Source organism: Nelusetta ayraudi, unplaced genomic scaffold, assembly GCF_046127955.1.
Source record: "Nelusetta ayraudi isolate G7.1 ecotype Tasmania unplaced genomic scaffold, CSIRO-AGI_Nayr_v1 ptg000033l, whole genome shotgun sequence".
NCBI classification, from domain to species: domain Eukaryota; kingdom Metazoa; phylum Chordata; class Actinopteri; order Tetraodontiformes; family Monacanthidae; genus Nelusetta; species Nelusetta ayraudi.
The window spans coordinates 4,333,464-4,354,029 of NW_027466083.1; the positions used below are offsets into that span (position 1 = coordinate 4,333,464).

Below are 20,566 nucleotides of genomic sequence, written 5' to 3' on the forward strand. Positions count from 1 at the left end.
CTTTTTCAGTTTCTTCCCTGATGCCGCATGTTCCTATTTTGTCCACTAGATGACACTGTGTGGGCGCCAAAGTCTCTCGCGAGGCTGCCTAGTTCCGTCTTGCCGTCAACGATGATGTGTCCACTGTCGAGAAGTAAGCTGCCACTTCCGTGTTAGCGTTGTGTTCAGATGTGATTGGAAGTCCATGGAAAGAGCTGTCATTCAGTGCCTTAGCTCCTCTAAAACCGTTCTGTGTGCATGCTGTTGCTGTTTTTTTGTTTGTTTTTTTGCACTGCTCCTGAAAGGCTGACAAAAAGGCGCCGAGCCAGAAGATAAGAAAGAAGTCCGTCTAGCTCTTTAGCTAGCCACCGGGACTGGTGGCTCCACTGGCTGCAGGTGAACTGTCGGAAATGGATTTCCTCTGTGAAATACTTAAAGTCTTGGTCGCACTGGCAGTCCTGTGTTTGATTGTGGTAAGTCAGTTGAATTCAGAGCAAATTCTCTTTTCACTGGTAACAGCTATATTGTTTGGAACAGTTTTATTGTTGTTTGTTTGATTGTAAGATTGTGAAACCAACACTGCTGGGAATTTATTTTACACTGGTTGCAATTTAATATATATATATTAGTTTGGGGTATTTTTCCTCTGTTCACACTCCCATTGTTTTAAATGGTATATTAATACTTATGTCACCTGTGGACATTACTTTTACAATACCCTCTCTTGAACTTTTACAGACTTGATGTTTCCCATTGAAATCTTGCTATTAAATTGCGAGTAAATTTCAACTAAATTGTACAAAGCACACAAATAAAGTGAGGAAGGTACGTTATTCTTCAAGTATTTTTTATTTTATTTTATTTTTAATCAACCTCTTTTCAGGTCGTCATAACAGCCCACATCACTGCCGGGATGGTGGACCTGACGCGCCATGAGAAAGAGAAATATTTCCTTACCTCCACAGGGGAGAAGCAGCTTTTCCCCAGCCTGCATGATCCCCACTCAAGGGAGCTTTCTGTAGTGATCCCAGCATACAACGAAGAGCTCCGAAGTGAGTTTCAGATCTGCAGCCAAATTTCTTACTTTAGTAATTTGTTCACTGATTTGTGTCTCATATGTTTTGATTAAATACAAATGCTGTAGACTGTGCAAAGTCAAATAAGCCTAATACTGAAATCATTATTTTGATGTATCATGTTAAGGTAATCCGACTTTTAAACTCAACAATCTTTCCATCATTATGTCATTTTAGTGCCTGTGATGTTAGATGAGGCAATGGAGTACTTGGAAAAGAGACAGGTGAGTGCTTGAGCTGCAGCCCTCCTGTTCACACCCAAAACCGCACCCCGTAGCCATCCCACCTCGCTGTGTGTGTGTGTGTGTGTGTGTGTGTGTGTGTGTGTGTGTGTGTGTGTGTGTTCTCTTACAACGTACACAAATTTGTCATTTGCTATATTTTATTTTGAAAATTGCTTTTATTTTGTAAATTAACCGGATTTTCTCATTTTTCTTTGAGCAACTTTCTGTCCAATTGACGCCGAAACGATAATTGCATGGCACGAGCCGCGAGCGGAGGTGTGCGCTGCTTTGCGTCTGGTGTGAACGACACCATTCGTTAATGGGCACTGAAAGGAAGCGGTCGCATCAGATGTGAACGGGGCGTGAGAGAGAGTACAGAGCAGTCAGTGTTTTTTAAGCAGTCAGAACCACAGTGTTTTCCTAAGCAGCAAAGATAGACTGAGTAGTCCCCAAACGTTAATTTTGACGAGTGTTCAAACAAGTGGAAATAGCTCACTTCCTATTGGTCAACCGTGAAAAATTAAGAGCATATGAGATGAAGGGCTGGATGACACCAATGTCTAATGTCTGCGACGTTCCTAGAGGGCGCTATTGCGATTTTGGAGGAGAAAATGTTGAAAGATTTGTTGTTGTTTTGTTTTTTTTGCACATACCTGCAAACAAGTTCAGTTTGTGCCTTTTCTGTAGGAGATTGAATCTCAGAGAGAGAGATTGAAATGTAGATGGGGATCACATGCACATGCATGGTTTTGGTTCCATGTCGCCACGACGTTTGTACTGGCCGTGAAAATTATTCAAGTGCAGGTATTGGTGCTGGTCCTCACGTTTCCTTCCACATTTGCAGAAACAGTGCCCATCTTTTACCTACGAGGTCATCGTAGTCGATGATGGCAGCAGAGATAAAACCACAGAGGTAGGTCTCTTAAGTGTTTCTAGAATTATTTGCATCCGTTAACTTGACTACAACCTTTCCAATTATTCCATCTGTCGCTCTGTGTGCCACAAGGTTGCAGTGAGGTACAGCAGGAAGTATGGTGCAGATAAAGTACGAGTCCTGACACTGGTGAAGAACAGGGGTAAAGGAGGAGCTGTGAGGATGGTACGACAGAAGCATTACATAAACTTTTTGTTTGTTTGTGTGAGTGCGTGTACGTGTGTTAGGCTTTTCACCATCCGTTTATTTCTGTCAAACCTAAAGGGAACGATGAGTTCAAGGGGAAAACTCATCCTAATGGCAGATGCTGATGGAGCCACGAAGTTTCCCGACCTGGAGAAAGTAGAGGCTGGACTCCGGGAACTCAACCCTAAACCAGTGTGTCTTTCCTTCTTCTGTACCACACATGTATTCAGTGGTGAGTGTGTGGCCATTACTAAAAATGCTTGTCTATCCATCTAGGACAACATGGCAATTTCCTGTGGTTCCAGGGCACACTTGGAAAAAGATTCTGTAGCTCAGGTAATTGTTTTTTGTCCACTTTGCGACCGGATCTTTATGAACTGTGCCAGTCTCTCTTCCCAACTAATCACTGTGCCATCTCTGCCACAGCGATCAATGTTGCGTACGTTTCTCATGTACGGCTTTCACTTCCTGGTGTGGTTCTTGTGCGTGAGAGGGATCAAGGACACGCAGTGTGGCTTCAAGCTTTTCACCCGCGAGGCTGCGCTCAAGACCTTCTCTTCTCTCCATGTAGAGCGATGGTAAGGTCTAGCAACCCAGGTCTGTTGCATCCTAGGTGCTTGTTAAAAGTTAAAATTGTCATATATTTAAATTTAGAAATGCACATGTCATTATGTCATTGCATATGCATTTTTAAGAGGAATGGTGCTACAGATTTTTTAATTTTTTTTTTTTAAAAAGAAGATACTGTATAAAACTCATAACCTCACACAAGCACTTCAGCCTGCTTGTCAGGTTTAGCTGTGCTTCGTATGTGATGTTGTGACTGAAGATCAAAGACCAATAAGAACAGCAGCGTGCTGAACAGGTGCAGCAATACTAACAGGAAAGTGAGAAATATGTCAATCAATCTCACCCTCCAACTAAGAACAGCTGTATGGGTGTCCTGTCTGCTGCGGCTTTAAATTAATCTGATCAAAGTTGCTTTGACTAGACACCCAGCATGCCCCCCCCCCCCACTCCCACCCCCACCCCGTTATTTCTAACAGCAGCTGTGTTGGGACAAAATAGTTTGGATCTGGGAAATTTATGAGAGGATCCTGTTCTGTTAAGGTCAAGTAGAGTGAAGTCTGAGATGAACACTAACAAACAAATGTTTGTCTGCATTTTGCTGTCACTCTGGCCAAGCGCTAAGAGTTCTGTTATACAGCGGACTGAAAGTTATTAAAAGAAGTCACTGGTATTTTCAGTCATTTGGACTCCTATAGTGACGATAGGCTGCCTTACATAATGGTCAAATATGGTTTGCTGACTTAAAATGTAGAGAATGACTTCCTTTTTTTTTTTTTTTTTATTATCACCTTTTACCAAACATCTTAACACTCTTAATCAGGCAGAGCTTCATGGTAGCGACACTGCACACCGCGGTAAGACACGGATTGTAACACAACTGTTGAACAGCTGCTGTGCCTCTCTGTCTCAGGGCTTTTGATGTGGAACTCCTGTATATCGCCCAGTGTTTTAAAATCCCCATAGCAGAGGTGGCGGTCAACTGGACTGAAATAGAAGGTAGGTTTTTCATGGAACATGTCGACATGTGTTCGACTTAGCCATGGTTCTAAATATATCTGCCATTAGTTGTTGTTGTTTTTGAGTTTACTCGTTCTCTAGTAGAAGTATTGTTCGTTTTCTAGTTTTGCCCTTTGTCACATGTACTGTTGCTGCAACATAAATATTCTGGACACATTCACTTATTGTATAAAAGCAGAATAAGTCAATGTTCTTTCAGACAATTGCAGAATTGTATTTTACTCTGCCTCTAGTGTCCCCAAATGTTATGATGGAACGGACCGCACAAACATGAAAAATGCTTAAAAGATACAATATATACGTATATATATATATATATGTTATTATTATTATGGAGCATGATTTGATTTTCCAATTAAATATTGTTTTAGACATCTGTAAAGCCAAACGGCCAATATTTGTGCAGCACCAATTCTACAGTCATGCACAGTATTTCCAAAATCCATGTGCACATCACTGGTGTTTGCTGAATGCATAAACAAACTCATTCAAAAATACCTACTATCCACTTGTCGTGCTCCCTTAATTGATTTTCTGACTCAGTCAGGCAACAGCACTAAATTCTAGTTTGGCCTTTTATTAATTTATTCATGTATATATGTTTAGTCCGTCCATAAAATAAAATGCCTTTTACCCTGGCAGGATCTAAACTGGTTCCGTTCTGGAGCTGGCTGCAAATGGGACGAGATCTGATTTTCATCCGCCTACGTTACATCACTGGTGCCTGGAAGCTGCAGTCGCCACAAAAGACTGACTAGCCAATCAGACGAGCCAAGGTCTCTTGGAGACAGTCTGCGATAGGGCTGTCAAACCTGGCGATGAGGTGGGATCAACCCACCATGTCCCTTGTCTGCCATGAGAGTTGCAGTGTGTGTCACTCTGTGTTTCAGCAGACGCGGTTGTTGATGGTGGCACAACTTCTTCATGATCCTGCCTTCATTTAAATATTCATCATGTTTTGGCTTGTGATGGCCAACGGTTACACACAGTCGCACACTTGTGCTGTCCCTGTATGGCTCATCCCTGTGCTGATCTGTCTTACTTATGTCGTCGGCAAGCTGTTCAAATTGAGGATGATTTTTTTTTGTTTTAAGGAGATGCTGAAGATAAAATCTGGAAAAACGGTGGAAAATGAATGTTGTATATCTGGGATATTGTGTTTTTTTGCTGAAGTTTAACGGGATGAATGAATTAAACCACAATTTTTTGTAAAAAAAAAAAAAAAGAAAGAAAAAAGAAAAAAGAAAGAAAAGAAAAAGAAAAATTAGTTCTGATTTTATTTGAAACGGTTAAAAAAAATCTGACAGCACTGCTGTAAATATGTTTTTTTGTTTGTGCTAAGGGGGCAGACATGGACAGTACGTTGCTAAAACAATATATTTTACACACACACACACACATTACACATAGGATGATGTAATTTGGTGTGATCAATATCTTAAATCAAAATAAGTGTGCATTTTGACCCCAATTTGTTTTTCCCGTAGCAAAATCCACTTTAATCTAGAATCTGCCGCGCTAATGCTTCCTGTTCGACAGTCACAGGATGTGCATCCTAATCACAGGTAATGATGACCATGCAAGGCCTGTGCATTCTTTCCCAGTTCTGTTGGGCCTTACAAAAATTAAATTGTGCCTGAAATGGGCTGCACCAGACACTGCTGCAAACTAAACGTTCGAGGTTTCTCATAGAGGCTAAAAATAGACTTTATCACCTTGCAATTTGTTTACGCAAAATTAAGTTAAAACAATTAACATTGAGCTCAGGTTCTGCAGTTTTATTACTCCTCTATCGTATCAGAGTTTACCGGGCAGCGTTATGTGTTCGATGTCTTCCGCAAAACTGAACTGATGCCGGTCTGAATGTACGCAACTTTGTTTTGTGTTTGTTTGTTTCTCGGCGATTCAAAATGCTCATCAGAGGAAACTGAGTTTTCGTAGAAATCCCAAGTATTTGCCAGTGACAGTAAACCAGGTCGTGCATAGTGCAGCTTTCTGTTACGCAAGCGTGAGGTCGCCACTGGGTGCTCATGCGGATGTCTCTGGGGCCTCCAGCAGCCCTGGGACGCAGCGCATCCTGTTTGCGCCCAGCCTGCCTGCCTCCCTCCCTGCCTGCCTGCCTGTCTGTCTGCCCTGTGCAGCCAGACAAGACACAGAGCCAGTGAATCATTGTGTGGCTGCTGCTCTCCGGTTTCCTGTGGCTGCAGTCAGCCACGAGGTGACGAGTGTAGAATTTATGAGGCATTCGTGTGATTCATGGCTTCGAGACCACCGATACTCCTCCTGGCACCACTGACATCTAACCCTGTAAATCATTCCCTGTTAAGCCTTTGGATTCAATCAGCTGGTTATTCTTTCACTGATTGTAAAACTTGATTTGTACTGCCTTTTTTTTTTTTTTTTTCACATTATACCCCACATGATTTACCTGTCTGAGTTGGCGGCCACCTAATTGAGTGAGCTTGCCCAGTGCAAGCTCACTCATCCGCGTGCGTTTTGATGATCCACCTGGTGTTTTGGGAGTTTATTAAAATAAAATAAAAAATAATAAATCTGCGAGGCCACTGGGTCTTACACATGGAATCCACCTCCAGAGGTTTCACTTCGTCATGGGAGCATTGTTACTTTCTGCAGCAGTTGCTGTAAACTGAAAATGTCAAACTTGTAGACTCTCTGTCGCCAGCCGGGTTTGCGTCATTAACCGGACTAGTCTCGGCACTCCCACTGAAAGGATCGTGTCCATCCGCACCGAGGAAGACACAACAATGGTGCCACACAGCGGCGCGAATCAAACACAAAGCCAAGAGGTGAAACCAAAAAGTTCAATGTTAGTACAGTTACCTGGGCGGCCTTTAATGTCGGTCTGTGTCTCGGCTACAGGTGCAGGGTAGCCACTGATCATACCGAGCACATCAAAAGCTGTAATAAACAAATTAGTCGTGTAGGTTTAAATGTAAATTTCATCGCATCCTGCTTGTACTACCATGGGGAAATAATGATAGTGGTTAGTAAACAGCACAGCTCCGGAATTGTTAACAAATTAGCCTCTGCGGGACTAAAATAAGATAATTAATTGGGCTCATGTGACTTTCATGAGTGATGAACAGCTCTTGACACCAATTAAGTAAGACAACAGCAAAAAAAAAAATATTTTTCAGTGGCACAAACTCTTATTACTAATACTAATATGGAGACAAAGTATGCATTTGGTCTCACACTCGCCGTGTGCCTCTCTCTCTCTCTATTTCTCTCTCTCTCTCAATTTTTTTTTAGTTTGAGAGACTGGCTCAGGTGGTGGACACGGCGCGTCCGTGCTTGCGCCACTGCGCTGCACTAGCGCTCAGCTCACCGGCGGGATCTGTAATCTCCGAAATCCTGGGAAAGTTCCAGGCGGGGGAAGGCGGAGGGATCTTTCATGCAGGCGCTGCGGTTCCAGCCAGGCTGACGCCGCCGAGGCTGCGGAGCGCTGCTGGAGGAGCGGCGGCTCCGGGCTGCTGCAAACCTGCGTCAAGGAAGATGCGGACTGCCGGGGACGTACCGGAAGTGTGCGGCACCGCACCGTCACAGTAAAATGCCTCAAGTGACGCGGCTCTCGTTAATTTTGTGTGTGTTGTGCGCATCTTTAAAACATTGAATCACCCTGAGTTATGTTAACGGAATCTTTAAAACATTGAATCACCCTGAGTTATGTTAAAGCTTTTGCTAGATTCGTGTCATTGAATATGCAACTCGGAAACACACTTGTACACTTGCTAACAGATTTAAGATCTAGTGTCATGATCGTTGAAATGAACACAAATTTCTCTGCATTATTCTCAAAATTGTGCCGTTGTAATAAGTGAGAAAAGTTGCGTTAGCCTTGACATTCTAGTCCATCCAAGAGTTTTTTTCTGAGTCAAGTAGACGATAAGATTTTTGCCGATATTTATTGTCTAACTTATACGTTGAAAATCCCTACAGGATGTCCGGCTTGTTGAGGCTGACTTTGAGGCTTGGTAGCCAACACGCGCTCAGTCTGACAACGCGCGCGCGCGCACACACACACACACACACACACACACACACACACACAGCGAGAGAGACAGAGAGACAGACACACCTTCGCTGGTGTGCTGTGCTGGACTGAACTTCAGCAGACAGTGAACTCTCACCGCACTGGAGACAGACGGTCTGTCCTTCCCGCAGAGGTGAGGAAAAGTTATTATGATGTTGTTATTATTACAGTTTTGTGACGTTGTTGTTTGTTTTTTTTTGGTGGGTTCTCTTATTTTTGATATTGTGGATTTTTTTCCCCCTCCGGTTCAAACATTTTCCGTTTGTTATTTAGGGATGCCACCGTACAGTCACTGCCTGTCTGTGGCAACTTTGTGCTATTCAACGTAATAGCACGAACGTTTTGTTTGTTTCGTTTCTTTTTCTTCTTCATTATAGAGAAAGTGAAAATGTTTGCTGAGCACGTTGTTGTTGTTGTTGTTGTTGTTGTTGTTGTTGTTGTTGTTGTTGTTGTTGTCACAGAATACATTGTGTCGTTTAATGCTGGTTGACTGAATAAACTCTCATTTTGGCATGTCAGGAAGTCAACCAGCATTTAAAAAAGATAAACACGCACACAGCTTCGGAGATGCTCCTGGTCACGTGGTGCCTGTCTGGCCCCGTGAAGGTGCGCGTGAGGAGGTTATTAGAGCAGGCAATCTGTGTTCCGCAGGAGGAGCGTGACTGGTCGTAGTAGTAGTAGTTCGGAGGTGGGGTGAGGCTGGGGAGGGCTGGCTGGCCTGTTTACTTTTTTGGTAATGGGTGTCCCGGTGATAAAGCATTAGGTAATTAGCCTATCTGAGCCTGCAGACTGGCTGACGCCGGCCTCCATAAAGCAGCCGTGGCGCACTGATGCCGCATTGTAAACCAGCAGCTGTCCCCGAGCCTGTCCCTCTGTCCCTCCATCCCTCTCTCAGTCAATCTGTCCCTATGGGTGTTCCTTCGTCCCTCCGTCCCTCTGTCCTGCCACTGGCGACATGAGCCATGATACGGGTGTGCCGAGATTAACTCATAACCTCTTTGCTTTTTAATTTATTTTTATTTAATTGATTAATTCATTCATTCATTTTCTGCCAGTACAGTATTTTGCCATGTGCAATGTGTCGCATTCAGAATATTTTACTTTGAAATTAGAGTCAGAGAGACAGCATCTTGGTTGTGTCTCGCATTGAATTAGTCGAAGTTGATCATCCGTTTGAGATGATGAGTCACATTTAAACGAGCGCGTTTGCTACAATAATCCATCATCCCTATTCATGAGTAGACAAGCTCTGATGAATTTTTCCCGTGATGGTGAATAAAAGCTTCCCTTGATCATGTTGTGGGATGTGGAGCGGGGTGCGAAAGGCCAGACGTGTTGTTTATTTAACCAATGCCACCTAGTTTTGTTTTTTGTTTTGTTTTTTTAACAGGATGAAAAAGACACAAACACAAAAACAGAGCTCTCTCTCTCCCTCTTCGCCTGTGTGTCTGCCTCCCGCCCTCTCCTTCCCTCCCCCCTCCTGTCCTGTGATGTGTTCTGGCCAGACAGTATGGCTCCTGGGCGTCAGTGGCATGATCATAGAAACAGAGGCCAGCAAGGACATTCCTCGTTGTTTGGCGTATCCAGAAAATGAGCCGGGGCCGTTCAGGCTTTGGCTCTTTGCTGACAGCACTTTCAGGGACAGTGGCCTCACACGCAGGCTTCAGTGTCCATATCGGGTTTTTTATACAGTCTCCTTTGGGTGTATTCTTTTAATTTTTTATTTTTTTTTTACCTCTGCTGTATCTGAATGGATTCTGGTTATGTGGTCATTTTGCTTCAGATTTCCATTCTAATGACCTGCTTGTCCACCACAGCCGCAGTCCAACCTCAGGACTTTTCATGCTGCACGTTCATTTTTCTGTATTAGACAATCACCACAAGAAGTTTTTTGTATTTACACATTTTTGGACCTTTATTTTTCTCCCTGGATTTAATTGGAGAAGCCTTGCAAGATTAATTATACAAAAAAACAGTTTTGAGTGCCAGAAAAAAAAAAAAAAACTTCTTATCAGCCCTGTGTTAATATCCCACTGCTGAAACAGCTGATGCTGTGTTGCACCTCTGACATGTCTGGATGGGAACAAAATCAAATCGGCTGTTAGGCCGTGGCAACAGACACCTGGGTGAAGCAATGGTTGGTGGAAAGTGCCCTTTGTGACATCACTTAGGGTGCTTTCTAGAAGCAACCAAGAGCAGTAAAGAAGGGACTTGTCCCATTTCTGGAAATATGTCCAAAGTGGTACATTCTTAATATTTTCATTTTTTGCTTTCCTTGCCAGATGATTGAAACTTGAGCTTCACATCCTGGCTGTGTGAGGACTAATCTTCCCCTCCGGAGCCTTCAGACCCTTCGCTGCACGCTCCCCTCTGCGGCAGGCGGCTCCGGTGACGGGCGGGGGAGTGGAGGTGTTTGCTCTGCACTGGCAAGATTTCAACTCCTCGACCGGTGCTGCCGGGAAGCGACGTTGGAAATCGTCAAGCAGCCGCTGTTTACACAGACTCATCACACTACCTCTTTTATTATCCTTTGGCTTCTCATTATTTGCCTCCTCGCTGCCGTCCCCAAGGGAACCTTAAACCCCCCCCTTTTAAAGGCACCCATCAGCCCGTCCTGCCACCCATCACTCCCCACCTGCGCAGCGTAATGAACTCCTCGGCCTCCATTACGTCCTTGTTCTCCTTCACCAGCCCGGCGGTCAAGCGTCTGCTCGGCTGGAAGCAAGGCGATGAGGAGGAGAAGTGGGCGGAGAAGGCTGTGGACTCGCTGGTGAAGAAACTAAAGAAAAAAAAGGGGGCGATGGAGGAGCTGGAGAGAGCCCTCAGCTGCCCTGGGCAGCCCAGTGAGTATCTGACACCTGGACCTGGTTGGCTCCTCTGCTGCACTGAATGTTTAGTCGGTTTGGGGTATTTTTACGGAACAACTCAGATGGTTTTTCTTTCTCAATTAGAGTATAACTTTCTGAAAAGTTTGAATTTTGTAGTAAAATTGTGACCCTTTGCAAAATACATTTTTTTGGGGGGGTGATATTTGTCTGTTAGTGAAAAATGTTCAGAACACAGCTGATGTACGTTAGATGGGCAAGAAAATTCAAGAAACCACTGGAAAAACTACAGTGACTACAATTCTGAAATGTAGACAACAGGGATGAAATGTAGATGATGATTTGCTGGAGCGCCGGTGTTCACAATACGCCTCACCAGCTCGAAATACACAACCACGCTGTGCCGCTTTCCATCCGGTGCGGATGGGAACTCTCACTCTCCTCTCGTCGTCTCCTCTCAGGCAAGTGTGTGACCATCCCCCGCTCGCTGGACGGACGGCTGCAGGTGTCCCACAGGAAGGGCCTCCCCCACGTCATCTACTGCAGGGTGTGGCGCTGGCCCGACCTGCAGTCCCACCACGAGCTGAAAGCCCTGGAGTGCTGCGAGTTCCCCTTCGGCTCCAAGCAGAAGGACATCTGCGTCAACCCGTACCACTACAGACGAGTGGAGACGCCAGGTACGGATCAGGCAGCGGCCGTCTCTCCTTCCGGATGGCTTCCGTGGATTCCCAGCATCAGAAATGTTCATCGCTTTTCCCCTCCCTCAGTGCTGCCGCCGGTTCTGGTGCCACGCCACAGCGAGTTCAACCCCCAGCACAGCCTGCTGGCCAAGTTCAGGAACACCTCGCTGCACAACGAGCCTCTCATGCCCCAGAACGCCACCTACCCGGACTCCTTCCCTCCACTGCCCTGCTCCTCCTTCTCCTCCTCCCCGTCCTCCCTCGCCCAGTCTCCCACCTCACAGAGTTTCCCCAACTCGCCCAACAGCTCAGCTGAGCCGGGCAGTCCGTACCACATCACAGGTAAGGGGAGCTTACAGGACAACTCGGCTCAGTGCAGTAGGCTTGAGCGATGAGGTAACCTTATCCCTGCAATTCCCAGCTGAAACCCCCCCACCGCCGTACAGTATGATGGAGAGCAGCCCCACGGAGGATGTGAAGCCCAACAACGCCGTGGAAACGATCAAACTCACGTTCTCCGCACCGCACAGAGGCAAGTTCAACAGGCTTAAAGGTCCAGTGTGTCAAATTTGGTTTCATTTATGATTTTTATATTGGTAAAAGCTTAACGTACTGCCCATGAATACATTAATAAAAGTGCATTCTTGCAGTACAATAAACGTTATTTGGTGTTCCTTCCCTTAGAACGGTTCCCATTTATATGAGAATATACATAGAGCAAGAATCTTACTCCTAGTGAGCTGCCATTTTATGCTGGAAATTAAGGAATTAATTAAATTAAGGTATTAATTACATTAAGCAAAATTTAAGGGAGCCCGCCTGACAGGGTCCTGAATATGAAACGCACTGTCAGGCGGGCTTCCTTAAAAATTTTACACACTGGACCTTTAAGAAAATCTGTATTCACGACTAATATATTGGCTGAGCACGTGATCAATCGTGTATTTCTATTGACAAAGCTGTCAAAACTGGAACAATTCTAAAAACAAAAAACAAAAAACAAAAAAAAGTTTGTTCCAGGCCTCATATTGTGATGCAGTCCATTTTTTTTATAAATTGATTACAATTATATAATTGAATTAAATAATGTTGTTATTATAATTATACATATACATATATATATATATATATATATATATATATATATACATATACATATATGTATACATAAAATAGCATCTGTGGTACCCACGTCTCTAGATCTGCGGCCGGTGTGTTACGAGGAGCCGGAGCACTGGTGTTCCGTCGCCTACTACGAGCTCAACAACCGGGTGGGTGAGACGTTCCACGCGTCGTCCCGCAGCATGCTGGTGGACGGCTTCACGGACCCGTCCAACAACAAAAACCGCTTCTGCCTCGGCCTGCTGTCCAACGTCAACCGCAACTCCACCATTGAACACACACGCAGGCACATAGGCAAAGGTAGGCTGGCTCATTACAACACACACATTTTTGTAAGTAAAACATTTCAGTAGAATAATTAAGGAAATGCACTATTTTATGTCACTAATCACCAAGTTAATCATTTAGACTAGTGGGATGTCAGGTCTCATTGTGGTTCCGTGCATGTTGTGTTTCTTGTGAAGTCTTCTCCCCCTGTTCTGATTGCCTGTGTTGCAAATGCATCCTGCTGTTCTCTCAGCTTTTCCCCTGCTTAAGTTTAGACTTGGCAGCTGCGGTATTTATGTGAATTACAACAAATTTTGCCTTTGGATTACATTTTTCATGGTTCCCCTGGATACTGATGCCTGTGAATTAACTTTTGAACGTTTTGATGTTGTAGAACGTTGTGGGTTCACACCAGAAGTTGTCTGATGTGTTTTTTCCTCCAGAGTTTCGAAATTTTACCTTTGCAAACATTTAATGCCACGGGGTAAAATGAGAATGTGTGGTTTAGAATGACGAGTCACACCAAGGAGTCATATTTCTTAGACTCATGCAAAAACTGCCCAGACATTCCTGGTCTACACACATGAAAACCCTTGTGGTTAGTTCAGTCTGCATATATGAGAATCAGTGTTTTTAACTGGCAAGATTTTTTTGAATGTGTGCATCCCCTTCTTGAGTATTTCATTTTTCTGCGTCCTTTGATCCACTCAGGGCTGCACCTGTACTACGTCGGTGGCGAGGTCTATGCTGAGTGTCTTAGCGACAGCAGCATATTTGTCCAAAGTCGTAACTGCAACTTCCAGCACGGCTTCCACGCCACCACCGTCTGCAAGATCCCCAGCGGCTGCAGCCTCAAGATCTTCAACAACCAGCTCTTTGCCCAGCTCCTCTCCCAGTCCGTCAACCACGGCTTTGAGGTCGTCTACGAGCTCACCAAGATGTGCACCATCCGCATGAGCTTTGTCAAGGTACCGTCAATCTCGAAAAGAACAACTCACATGAGGACATGTGGCCAGAGATTATGACTGACACGTAAAGATGAGTGGTGAAACTCAGTGTGCACCTAGTTTGACCTCTTTAGCGTTGCTAACTTGCACCCTTTTCTCTGCCCATGCTCATCTCAGGGCTGGGGCGCTGAGTACCACCGCCAGGACGTTACCAGCACCCCCTGCTGGATTGAGATACATCTGCACGGGCCACTGCAGTGGCTGGACAAGGTGCTAACACAGATGGGCTCACCTCACAACCCCATTTCTTCAGTGTCGTAACAGTAACCCAGCCTGACCTGAGCGTGCTTTCATTCCTCTGTTGCAGGTAGTGATAGATTCTGTACGTTGTGCTATGACAGAGATTTTGTCCTGTGGTACGTCTCCTGAAACCATTGTTTGTTTTGTTTTGTTTTTTTTTAAAAAGGGGCATCGCGTTAATGGCATTGTGATAGACTGGGCAGAAACAGCAAAGACGTGGATAAAGCAGCTCACCGAGTTGAATATTGTCTCCCTTTATTTCAGACTTTAATTAACTGTCCTCTCTGTCCTTCAATGGGACATCAGCCGTTACTCCAAGTAAAGAATAAATGGGATATATTTATAGGTACTCTACATTTTTATATATATTGTTGTAAATGCTGTTATTGTAGTATGTACTGTACGCCCATGTGTCAACTGATGTTAAGCTTCATGTTTTGGTGGCTTTTTACATGTTACATTAAATGTTTTTTTTTTCTGATTTTTTTTTTTTTTCTGAACAAACAGACTGAGATGTTCATGATGCAAGTCTCTCTTTTTTTTTTTTTAAACTCTCATTTACAGCACAACACACAACACACTTCAGCCAGAAAACAGGAACACATTTAAAGAACAATAACATTTGCAGTGCAATTGTTTGAGATGCAGTTTGGCTATAAAAGAAACTATGGGCGTTGCTACGCAGCTGATTGTCACATTCAACAGCATGTGCCACAGAAAAAACAAATTGGAAAAAAACAACGAGAATACATTAAATACAACAGTCTGAAAAGTAAAACATAAATAAGCAACCTTTTTTTTTTTGCTACAATGTGGTCAAAAACATATTTTTGTTTTTAAATTTCAAATGTTCTTACATTATTGCCATGAGTGCAAAAAGACGGCCCATGGGTAGGATGGTTCGTGACTGCACACACGTTCAGCCTTCTTCACTTGACTTGTATCACACTGCCTTCAAGCAACCCTATGTAGCTTTCCCCCATTTAAACTTTTCGTTTCAAAATCATTTTAACAAATCTAATCACTTGCATTGTACTGAAACAGGCATCTTGCCATTGAATCAGTGCCCTCAGCTGGCATGGTAAGACAGCATTATGTCTTCATAAAATACCATTTCAAAAAATGATATCTAAAGTCTTAGTTTAAAAAAAAAAGAGTGATCCTAAAACTGCTGCTGGCAGTTGTAAAAAAATAAAAAATAATAAAAAATGTTTTTTGTATCGCCTGCTGGGCAAATAAAGTTACACAGTCCAATGTCACACCAACCAAGCACACTGCGTCAGGGGCAGTGGTGCTGTTCTCCCTGATAGAAGTCAGCGAAACAAAAGTGAATTTTGAAGCAATAAATTTTAAGGAAACTACATAGTTTTTCTTTTAAGGTAATGTGACCATCCCATAAACTTCACAGACTCAATACCTCCACTGTCACTTGATAAAACGTTGCAGGCTCTGTTTCTGTCAGCAGCCCTGGAACTGCTGCTGTGACTGGCTGTGGTTCTGTGCAGCCAGGAGTTGCTGCTGCTGCTGCAGGAAGCCGATCACCTCAGGACTCCTGAGCAAGGACTGTAGAACACACACACACACACACACACACACACACACACACACACACACACACACACACACACACACACACACACACACACACACACACACTTGCATTACTTTAGATCTCCCTCCCTCCCTCTCTCTAAGACTGATGAGGTAAACAACTATTGTTTGCAACACAAGCACAATATAATATACTTTTCATTCAATCATTTAAAAAGGGGTTGTTAAAAGTGTGTCATGGTTTGTCAGATATTCAACTTCATCTAACAAATTCCCATGTTGTCTATCCTCTGTAGAGGCACTGAGGTATTGTCAAACCTTATGTGCAGCACTGCCTTACCAGTCGTTTCTGGTTCAGAACCTGTTCGATCAGGGTGGGTCTGGCTGGCCGGTCCCCCATGGTACCCAGACGCTGTTTGTTGACAGATACAGGCCTCTCCTCAGAGTTCTCCTGATCAATACAGGGACAATCAAATAAGCAACAATAACCTGTTAAATTGCCTATTCCCTTATATTAAAAGTCTAAGATTAAGGTTTTGGTGTATTAAAAACATGAACTAATCTGTGAGAGATTCAAATAATCGACATTTGTGTGAGTCTCACGTCAAGTTTGCCGCTGGACATGGCTTGATCGCTCTTCTTCTTCTTGTACTTGTCCTTGTACATCTTGTTGCGGTGCTTTTTGCACATCCATGGTTTCCTCTGCTTGGCCACCTGCATTGAAGTCTCCGTGCATCCCTCGTAGGTGCACTGCTTCGGAGCGTTGTCACCTTCAGACGTGTCCTCTTCGTTGAGTTCCTCCGGGCTGGCGGCGCTGTCCCGGGGGTCCGAGGTGTCCAGAACGTCGCTCTCCTCGTCCGGATCGTCCATGTCGTAGGAAGAGGCGTTGTTGTCCGGTTCGTGCGGCGTTGTCACATTCCTGCTGTCAACCACTCCACTCTTGCTTACGTAGTATGTCTGTCCGTCTTTTGTGAGCAGGAGAGTCGACTCTTTGTCTTTGTTAAGTTGTACCGAACTGTCTTCTTCGCTCATAATTGGTGAGCGCAAAGACCGCAAGCTAGCTAGCTAACGACATACCGCAGTTCATGTCACCTTGCTCCAATTGCGCCCATCGCTTTCAGTTCGTGTTTGCAAAGCCAAACCGCTCGATACGTTTCCTTTTGTACCCTTTTTTGTCAACGTGTCATCTCATGCACGCACTGACAGAACAAACGATATTTATATATTTATAGCCCGTGAACGTGATACTCGGAGAGACTTTACCATTCCTGCGACGATCATTCTTCTTCGCTACCGCATACTTCCAGTGTTGCTATAGGGACATCTAGTGGCAAGTGTGAAAACAAACAGCCCCAAATTCTCCCCAGAGCAGATGAAATCTTTTTTTTTTTTAATTATTTATTCATTTATTATTTATTTATTTTTTTTTACCCCCTCTTTGTGCGAGGAAACAATAATTGCGTGTTATACACAGATCGAATGAGTATCGTGTTGTGTACCGAACAAACACGCCATTGTTTCAAAAACAATACATACACTAAAATACAGTCCAGAGGAAGAACAAATAACGAAAGCTTAAGATCCGCTGTTAAAATTACATGTCTTGACATTAGAACAAATGAACATATTTTATTGTAAACAAGCAATGCACGTTTTGTTTTTGTTTGTGTTTTTGGAAATGGTAGAAGTGTTAGAACTATTTCATCATCATCATTATGAAATCTTCACAGGGGGTCACGGGGGTCTGCTGGAGCCTCTCCCAGCTGTCTTAGGGCGAAGGCAGGGTGACACCCTGGACAAGTGGCCAGTTCATCGCAGGGCCTTAAATTATCTGGTGAATAATAATTTATGTGTGCATTAATTTAACTTTCTATTCATGAATTTAATCACGAATTGAAAACAACCTAGTAAGAGGGAAGATTTGAACCCGCATCACCAATGACTAACTAGTTGAAATAATCACACTGCACCACCGCAGACTTCACAATTTGACTCTCTCTCCCGGTGTATTTAGCTTCAAATCTTTCTGGGCTTGAAAAAGACAACAACAAAAAAACTAATCCCTGTAAAGATATTTCAAATCATACTGTATGACAACATAAATAAAAGGGTTATTTAAAAAAAAAAAAAAAAAAAAAAACTACAGCAGCCATTAAAAAGAGACCGAAAACTTGCTCTTGAAACATTTTTTTTATTATTATTATTACTATTATCATTTATAGACCATTGCTGAACAGAGGTACAGGTATTGCGGCAGGTTGTAATACTGTGGTGCAGCTGTGAGAGCACTTTGGCGAACCTCACGTGCTTGTGTGCCGGAGAGTGTGAATTAAACAGCACGACAACTTCACACTGATCTCGTCGGCACGGCAGCACGTTACTGTCCATGAGTGAGCATGAGAGGAAACACGGAACACTGACAGACAGGTGGAGCGACAGTGGGGGGGGAGCAGTTTGGACCAGAGGGATCTCTCTTCCCCTTTGTCCCCAATCAGTGTAACGATGGGAATGCAACTTCATTTTGTACAGGAGGTGGCGCTGTTCCAAGAAGGTGGTCACTCCATCTAAACTGGACTGAAAAAGTCCTCGTCTATTCAACCAGTTTGCCGGACGTAACGCATTCCTCTACTGTTGTTGTTTTGTTTTGTTTTTTGTTCGATGTACGACACATGTACGACTGTTTTTGTTATGTTCATTTTTTTCTCCAGTCCTGTCAGAACCACTACTAGTAAAGAAATAACCTGTATTGTGAACTATCAAAATAAATAAAATTATGTTATTTACATACAACGTGTAAACAATACGTCATCACAAAACTGTTTTTTAATATAAGAATAGGCTACTGTATATCTGTCATGCTTTCATCTGCATTAATGAAGCAATGAATGAGGTTGTACAGAATTGAAATAAATTCTCTCTGCATTAAATTTTGCCTCCACTGCTTCCCGTGAATGCTGCTGGTTCTCTGACATCAGTGCTGCTTTTCCTTCCACACTGTTTTAGACTGCAATGAACTGCAGCACTTTGTGCAAAAAAAGGCAGTCCCTGTTAACAGTTTATTATTTACCATTCACCATCTGAAAGAGACAAAATTTGTGCACCATGTTTGCAACTGGTATACTTTTCTTTAATGCTGGAAAAAAGTGGTGTCATACGCCTTTCCATTGTCAAAAAAAAATAAAAATGTAAACACGTCTTCCTGTGTGCACACAATCTCGCGAAAAGGTTAAGAGATATATGATTCTGCACAAAAAAAATCAACAATTGTGTGTATGGAGGAATAAAAATGTTCAAATGTTGCTACACGAGCAGCTGAATGCTGCCAGATTCGGTGTTTTTTGAGACACACTAAATGAATAGCTGATTGAAATCAAACGCACCATTGTTGTCTTGACAGCAGTCTGTGTTAGAATATAAACTGTAATACCGATAGTCAGCGTTACAGGAAGGCAAGGCCGATGCTGTGTGTTCCGGAGCACGCAAATAGCACAAAGTGCCATCCTTGATCTGTGGTTGATGCTCTGGGTGTTTGGAACGCGCTCTGCGAGAAAAGACTCCCTACCGTGTAGCTCTCACTTCCACACATCTACCTCGTACATCGGGTCGACTACTTACTTAGAAAAAAAAAATCTCGACTCTACTTCTACGTTCTTTGTAGCACAAGTCCACACAGCTATCCTTCTTCAGAAAAGGTCGGAGGGGGAAACTTTAAAAAAAAAAAAAAAAGAAGAAGAAAATTTAAGAAAAATGCAGCGAATAAAGAACAAATAAATAAGGTTCAACAAAATGTGAACACTGGTCCGTACTCTCATGTTGCCTTGTAGAGCGGCAGGGCCCCCGCTAGCCAGTGTCCGTGCTGAGCCCAGATCATCACTGAGGGGTTGATAACCCGTTCTCACTCCTTGAGCTCTGCAACGTGTGCGCAAATGAGACAACTTTGAAAGAAATAAAAATCTTCCCTTCTTTCACCTCATCCCTGTTTCATTTTGCCTCTTTAGTCTTCCTCCCACTCTCTTCTTCCCTCTCTCCACACTCTGATCCAAAAGTTCTTTACCTATTTTCACCCCCCACCTCCACCCCATTGGGTTTTTTTTTTCTTTCTTTTTTTTTTTTTTCCAAACCTCCACCCTCAACCCCACCAGCAGCAGCAAATTAGAGGCTGTGGAGAAGTGGGCGTCTCTCCTCCTTCTCCTCTTCTTCCTCCTCCTCCTCACCTCCTCGCTAGAAGGGTGAGTTGGGCGAGGGGGCGGTGCTGGCCGAGCTGATGGAGATGTCATCAGAGTCAGAGCGGAGGCTGGGGCTCGGGGAAGGGTCAGAGCAAGTGTCAGGGGTCAGAGAGAGGGGGGCCGTGGGCAGGCCCAGGAGGCAACGGGGGGGCGTTGCCAGCGGCGTCTCGGTCGGCGATGTTGTCGTGGTCGGCGTCATGTGGAAAGGCAGCGGCTGCTTCACATCCGGGTGGCGTCCTCGTCCGAGAACCTGCCCCTCCTTATCAAGAGGGGTGGCCTGAGGGTGGGAGAGAGACAGGGACATCATGATTCGGTCCAGAAATCCAGAGTGGAGGACCAAAAGAGCTTGGGTGGTGTTTTGTTTATGAGTTGGAAACTGCAGTTGAGGAATTAGTTCCAAAAACGATTGCTGTGACTTATCTGAGTGAAAAGATAGCTTATGTCTTTCTAAATTGAGGTAATGTTAAATTGAGAACGTACAACAACCATGATAGATCATCAGCAACATCGTAAATTAAATTACTCTTTATTCAAAGCCTGCAGTTTTTTCCTTTGGGCTTTAAAGCATCTGAATTTATCGCTGATCTGTGAAAAGCAGACTTCAGTCT

At 43.8% G+C, this 20,566-nt stretch overlaps 4 protein-coding genes across 9 annotated transcripts in view; 2 read left to right on the forward strand and 2 right to left on the reverse strand.

The window, feature by feature from the left end:
• Positions 1–113: 113 nt before the first annotated feature.
• Positions 114–6,534, forward strand: alg5 (ALG5 dolichyl-phosphate beta-glucosyltransferase). Its single transcript, XM_076031734.1, has 10 exons — positions 114–452; positions 863–1,031; positions 1,233–1,279; positions 2,124–2,192; positions 2,286–2,378; positions 2,478–2,591; positions 2,676–2,735; positions 2,826–2,977; positions 3,880–3,965; positions 4,629–6,534. The coding sequence occupies exons 1-10, from the start codon at positions 390–392 to the stop codon at positions 4,742–4,744; spliced, it is 969 nt and encodes a 322-aa protein (XP_075887849.1). The 5' UTR covers positions 114–389; the 3' UTR covers positions 4,745–6,534.
• Positions 6,535–7,259: 725 nt separating this feature from the next.
• smad9 (SMAD family member 9) lies at positions 7,260–14,331 on the forward strand. 3 transcript variants are annotated; one of them, XM_076031732.1, is made up of 9 exons: positions 7,260–7,593; positions 7,632–8,173; positions 10,323–10,883; positions 11,327–11,542; positions 11,633–11,887; positions 11,967–12,098; positions 12,746–12,967; positions 13,646–13,902; positions 14,059–14,331. In XM_076031732.1, the coding sequence occupies exons 3-9, from the start codon at positions 10,688–10,690 to the stop codon at positions 14,200–14,202; spliced, it is 1,422 nt and encodes a 473-aa protein (XP_075887847.1). In that variant the 5' UTR covers positions 7,260–7,593; positions 7,632–8,173; positions 10,323–10,687; the 3' UTR covers positions 14,203–14,331. The 3 variants fall into 3 exon arrangements, with proteins under 3 accessions (XP_075887847.1, XP_075887846.1, XP_075887848.1); XM_076031731.1 differs by having other exon boundaries at positions 7,260–7,589; positions 7,947–8,173; XM_076031733.1 differs by having other exon boundaries at positions 7,260–7,589; positions 7,947–8,173; positions 11,967–12,077.
• A 370-nt stretch (positions 14,332–14,701) lies between these two features.
• rfxap (regulatory factor X-associated protein) lies at positions 14,702–17,030 on the reverse strand. Its single transcript, XM_076031741.1, has 3 exons — positions 16,336–17,030; positions 16,073–16,183; positions 14,702–15,744 (listed from the first exon to the last, which is right to left on the reverse strand). Exons 1-3 carry the CDS (start codon positions 16,762–16,764, stop codon positions 15,640–15,642), a joined length of 645 nt encoding a protein of 214 aa, XP_075887856.1. The 5' UTR covers positions 16,765–17,030; the 3' UTR covers positions 14,702–15,639.
• An 877-nt stretch (positions 17,031–17,907) lies between these two features.
• dclk1a (doublecortin-like kinase 1a) overlaps positions 17,908–20,566 on the reverse strand; it is a 43,699-nt gene continuing 41,040 nt past the window's right edge. For 3 of the 4 annotated variants that reach the window (XM_076031724.1, XM_076031725.1, XM_076031727.1), the window contains one exon: positions 17,908–20,235. In XM_076031724.1, the coding sequence (XP_075887839.1) occupies positions 19,954–20,235 (282 nt within the window). In that variant the 3' untranslated portion in view covers positions 17,908–19,953. The remainder of the gene's footprint in view (positions 20,236–20,566) is intronic. The other variant, XM_076031726.1, reaches the window with a different exon arrangement.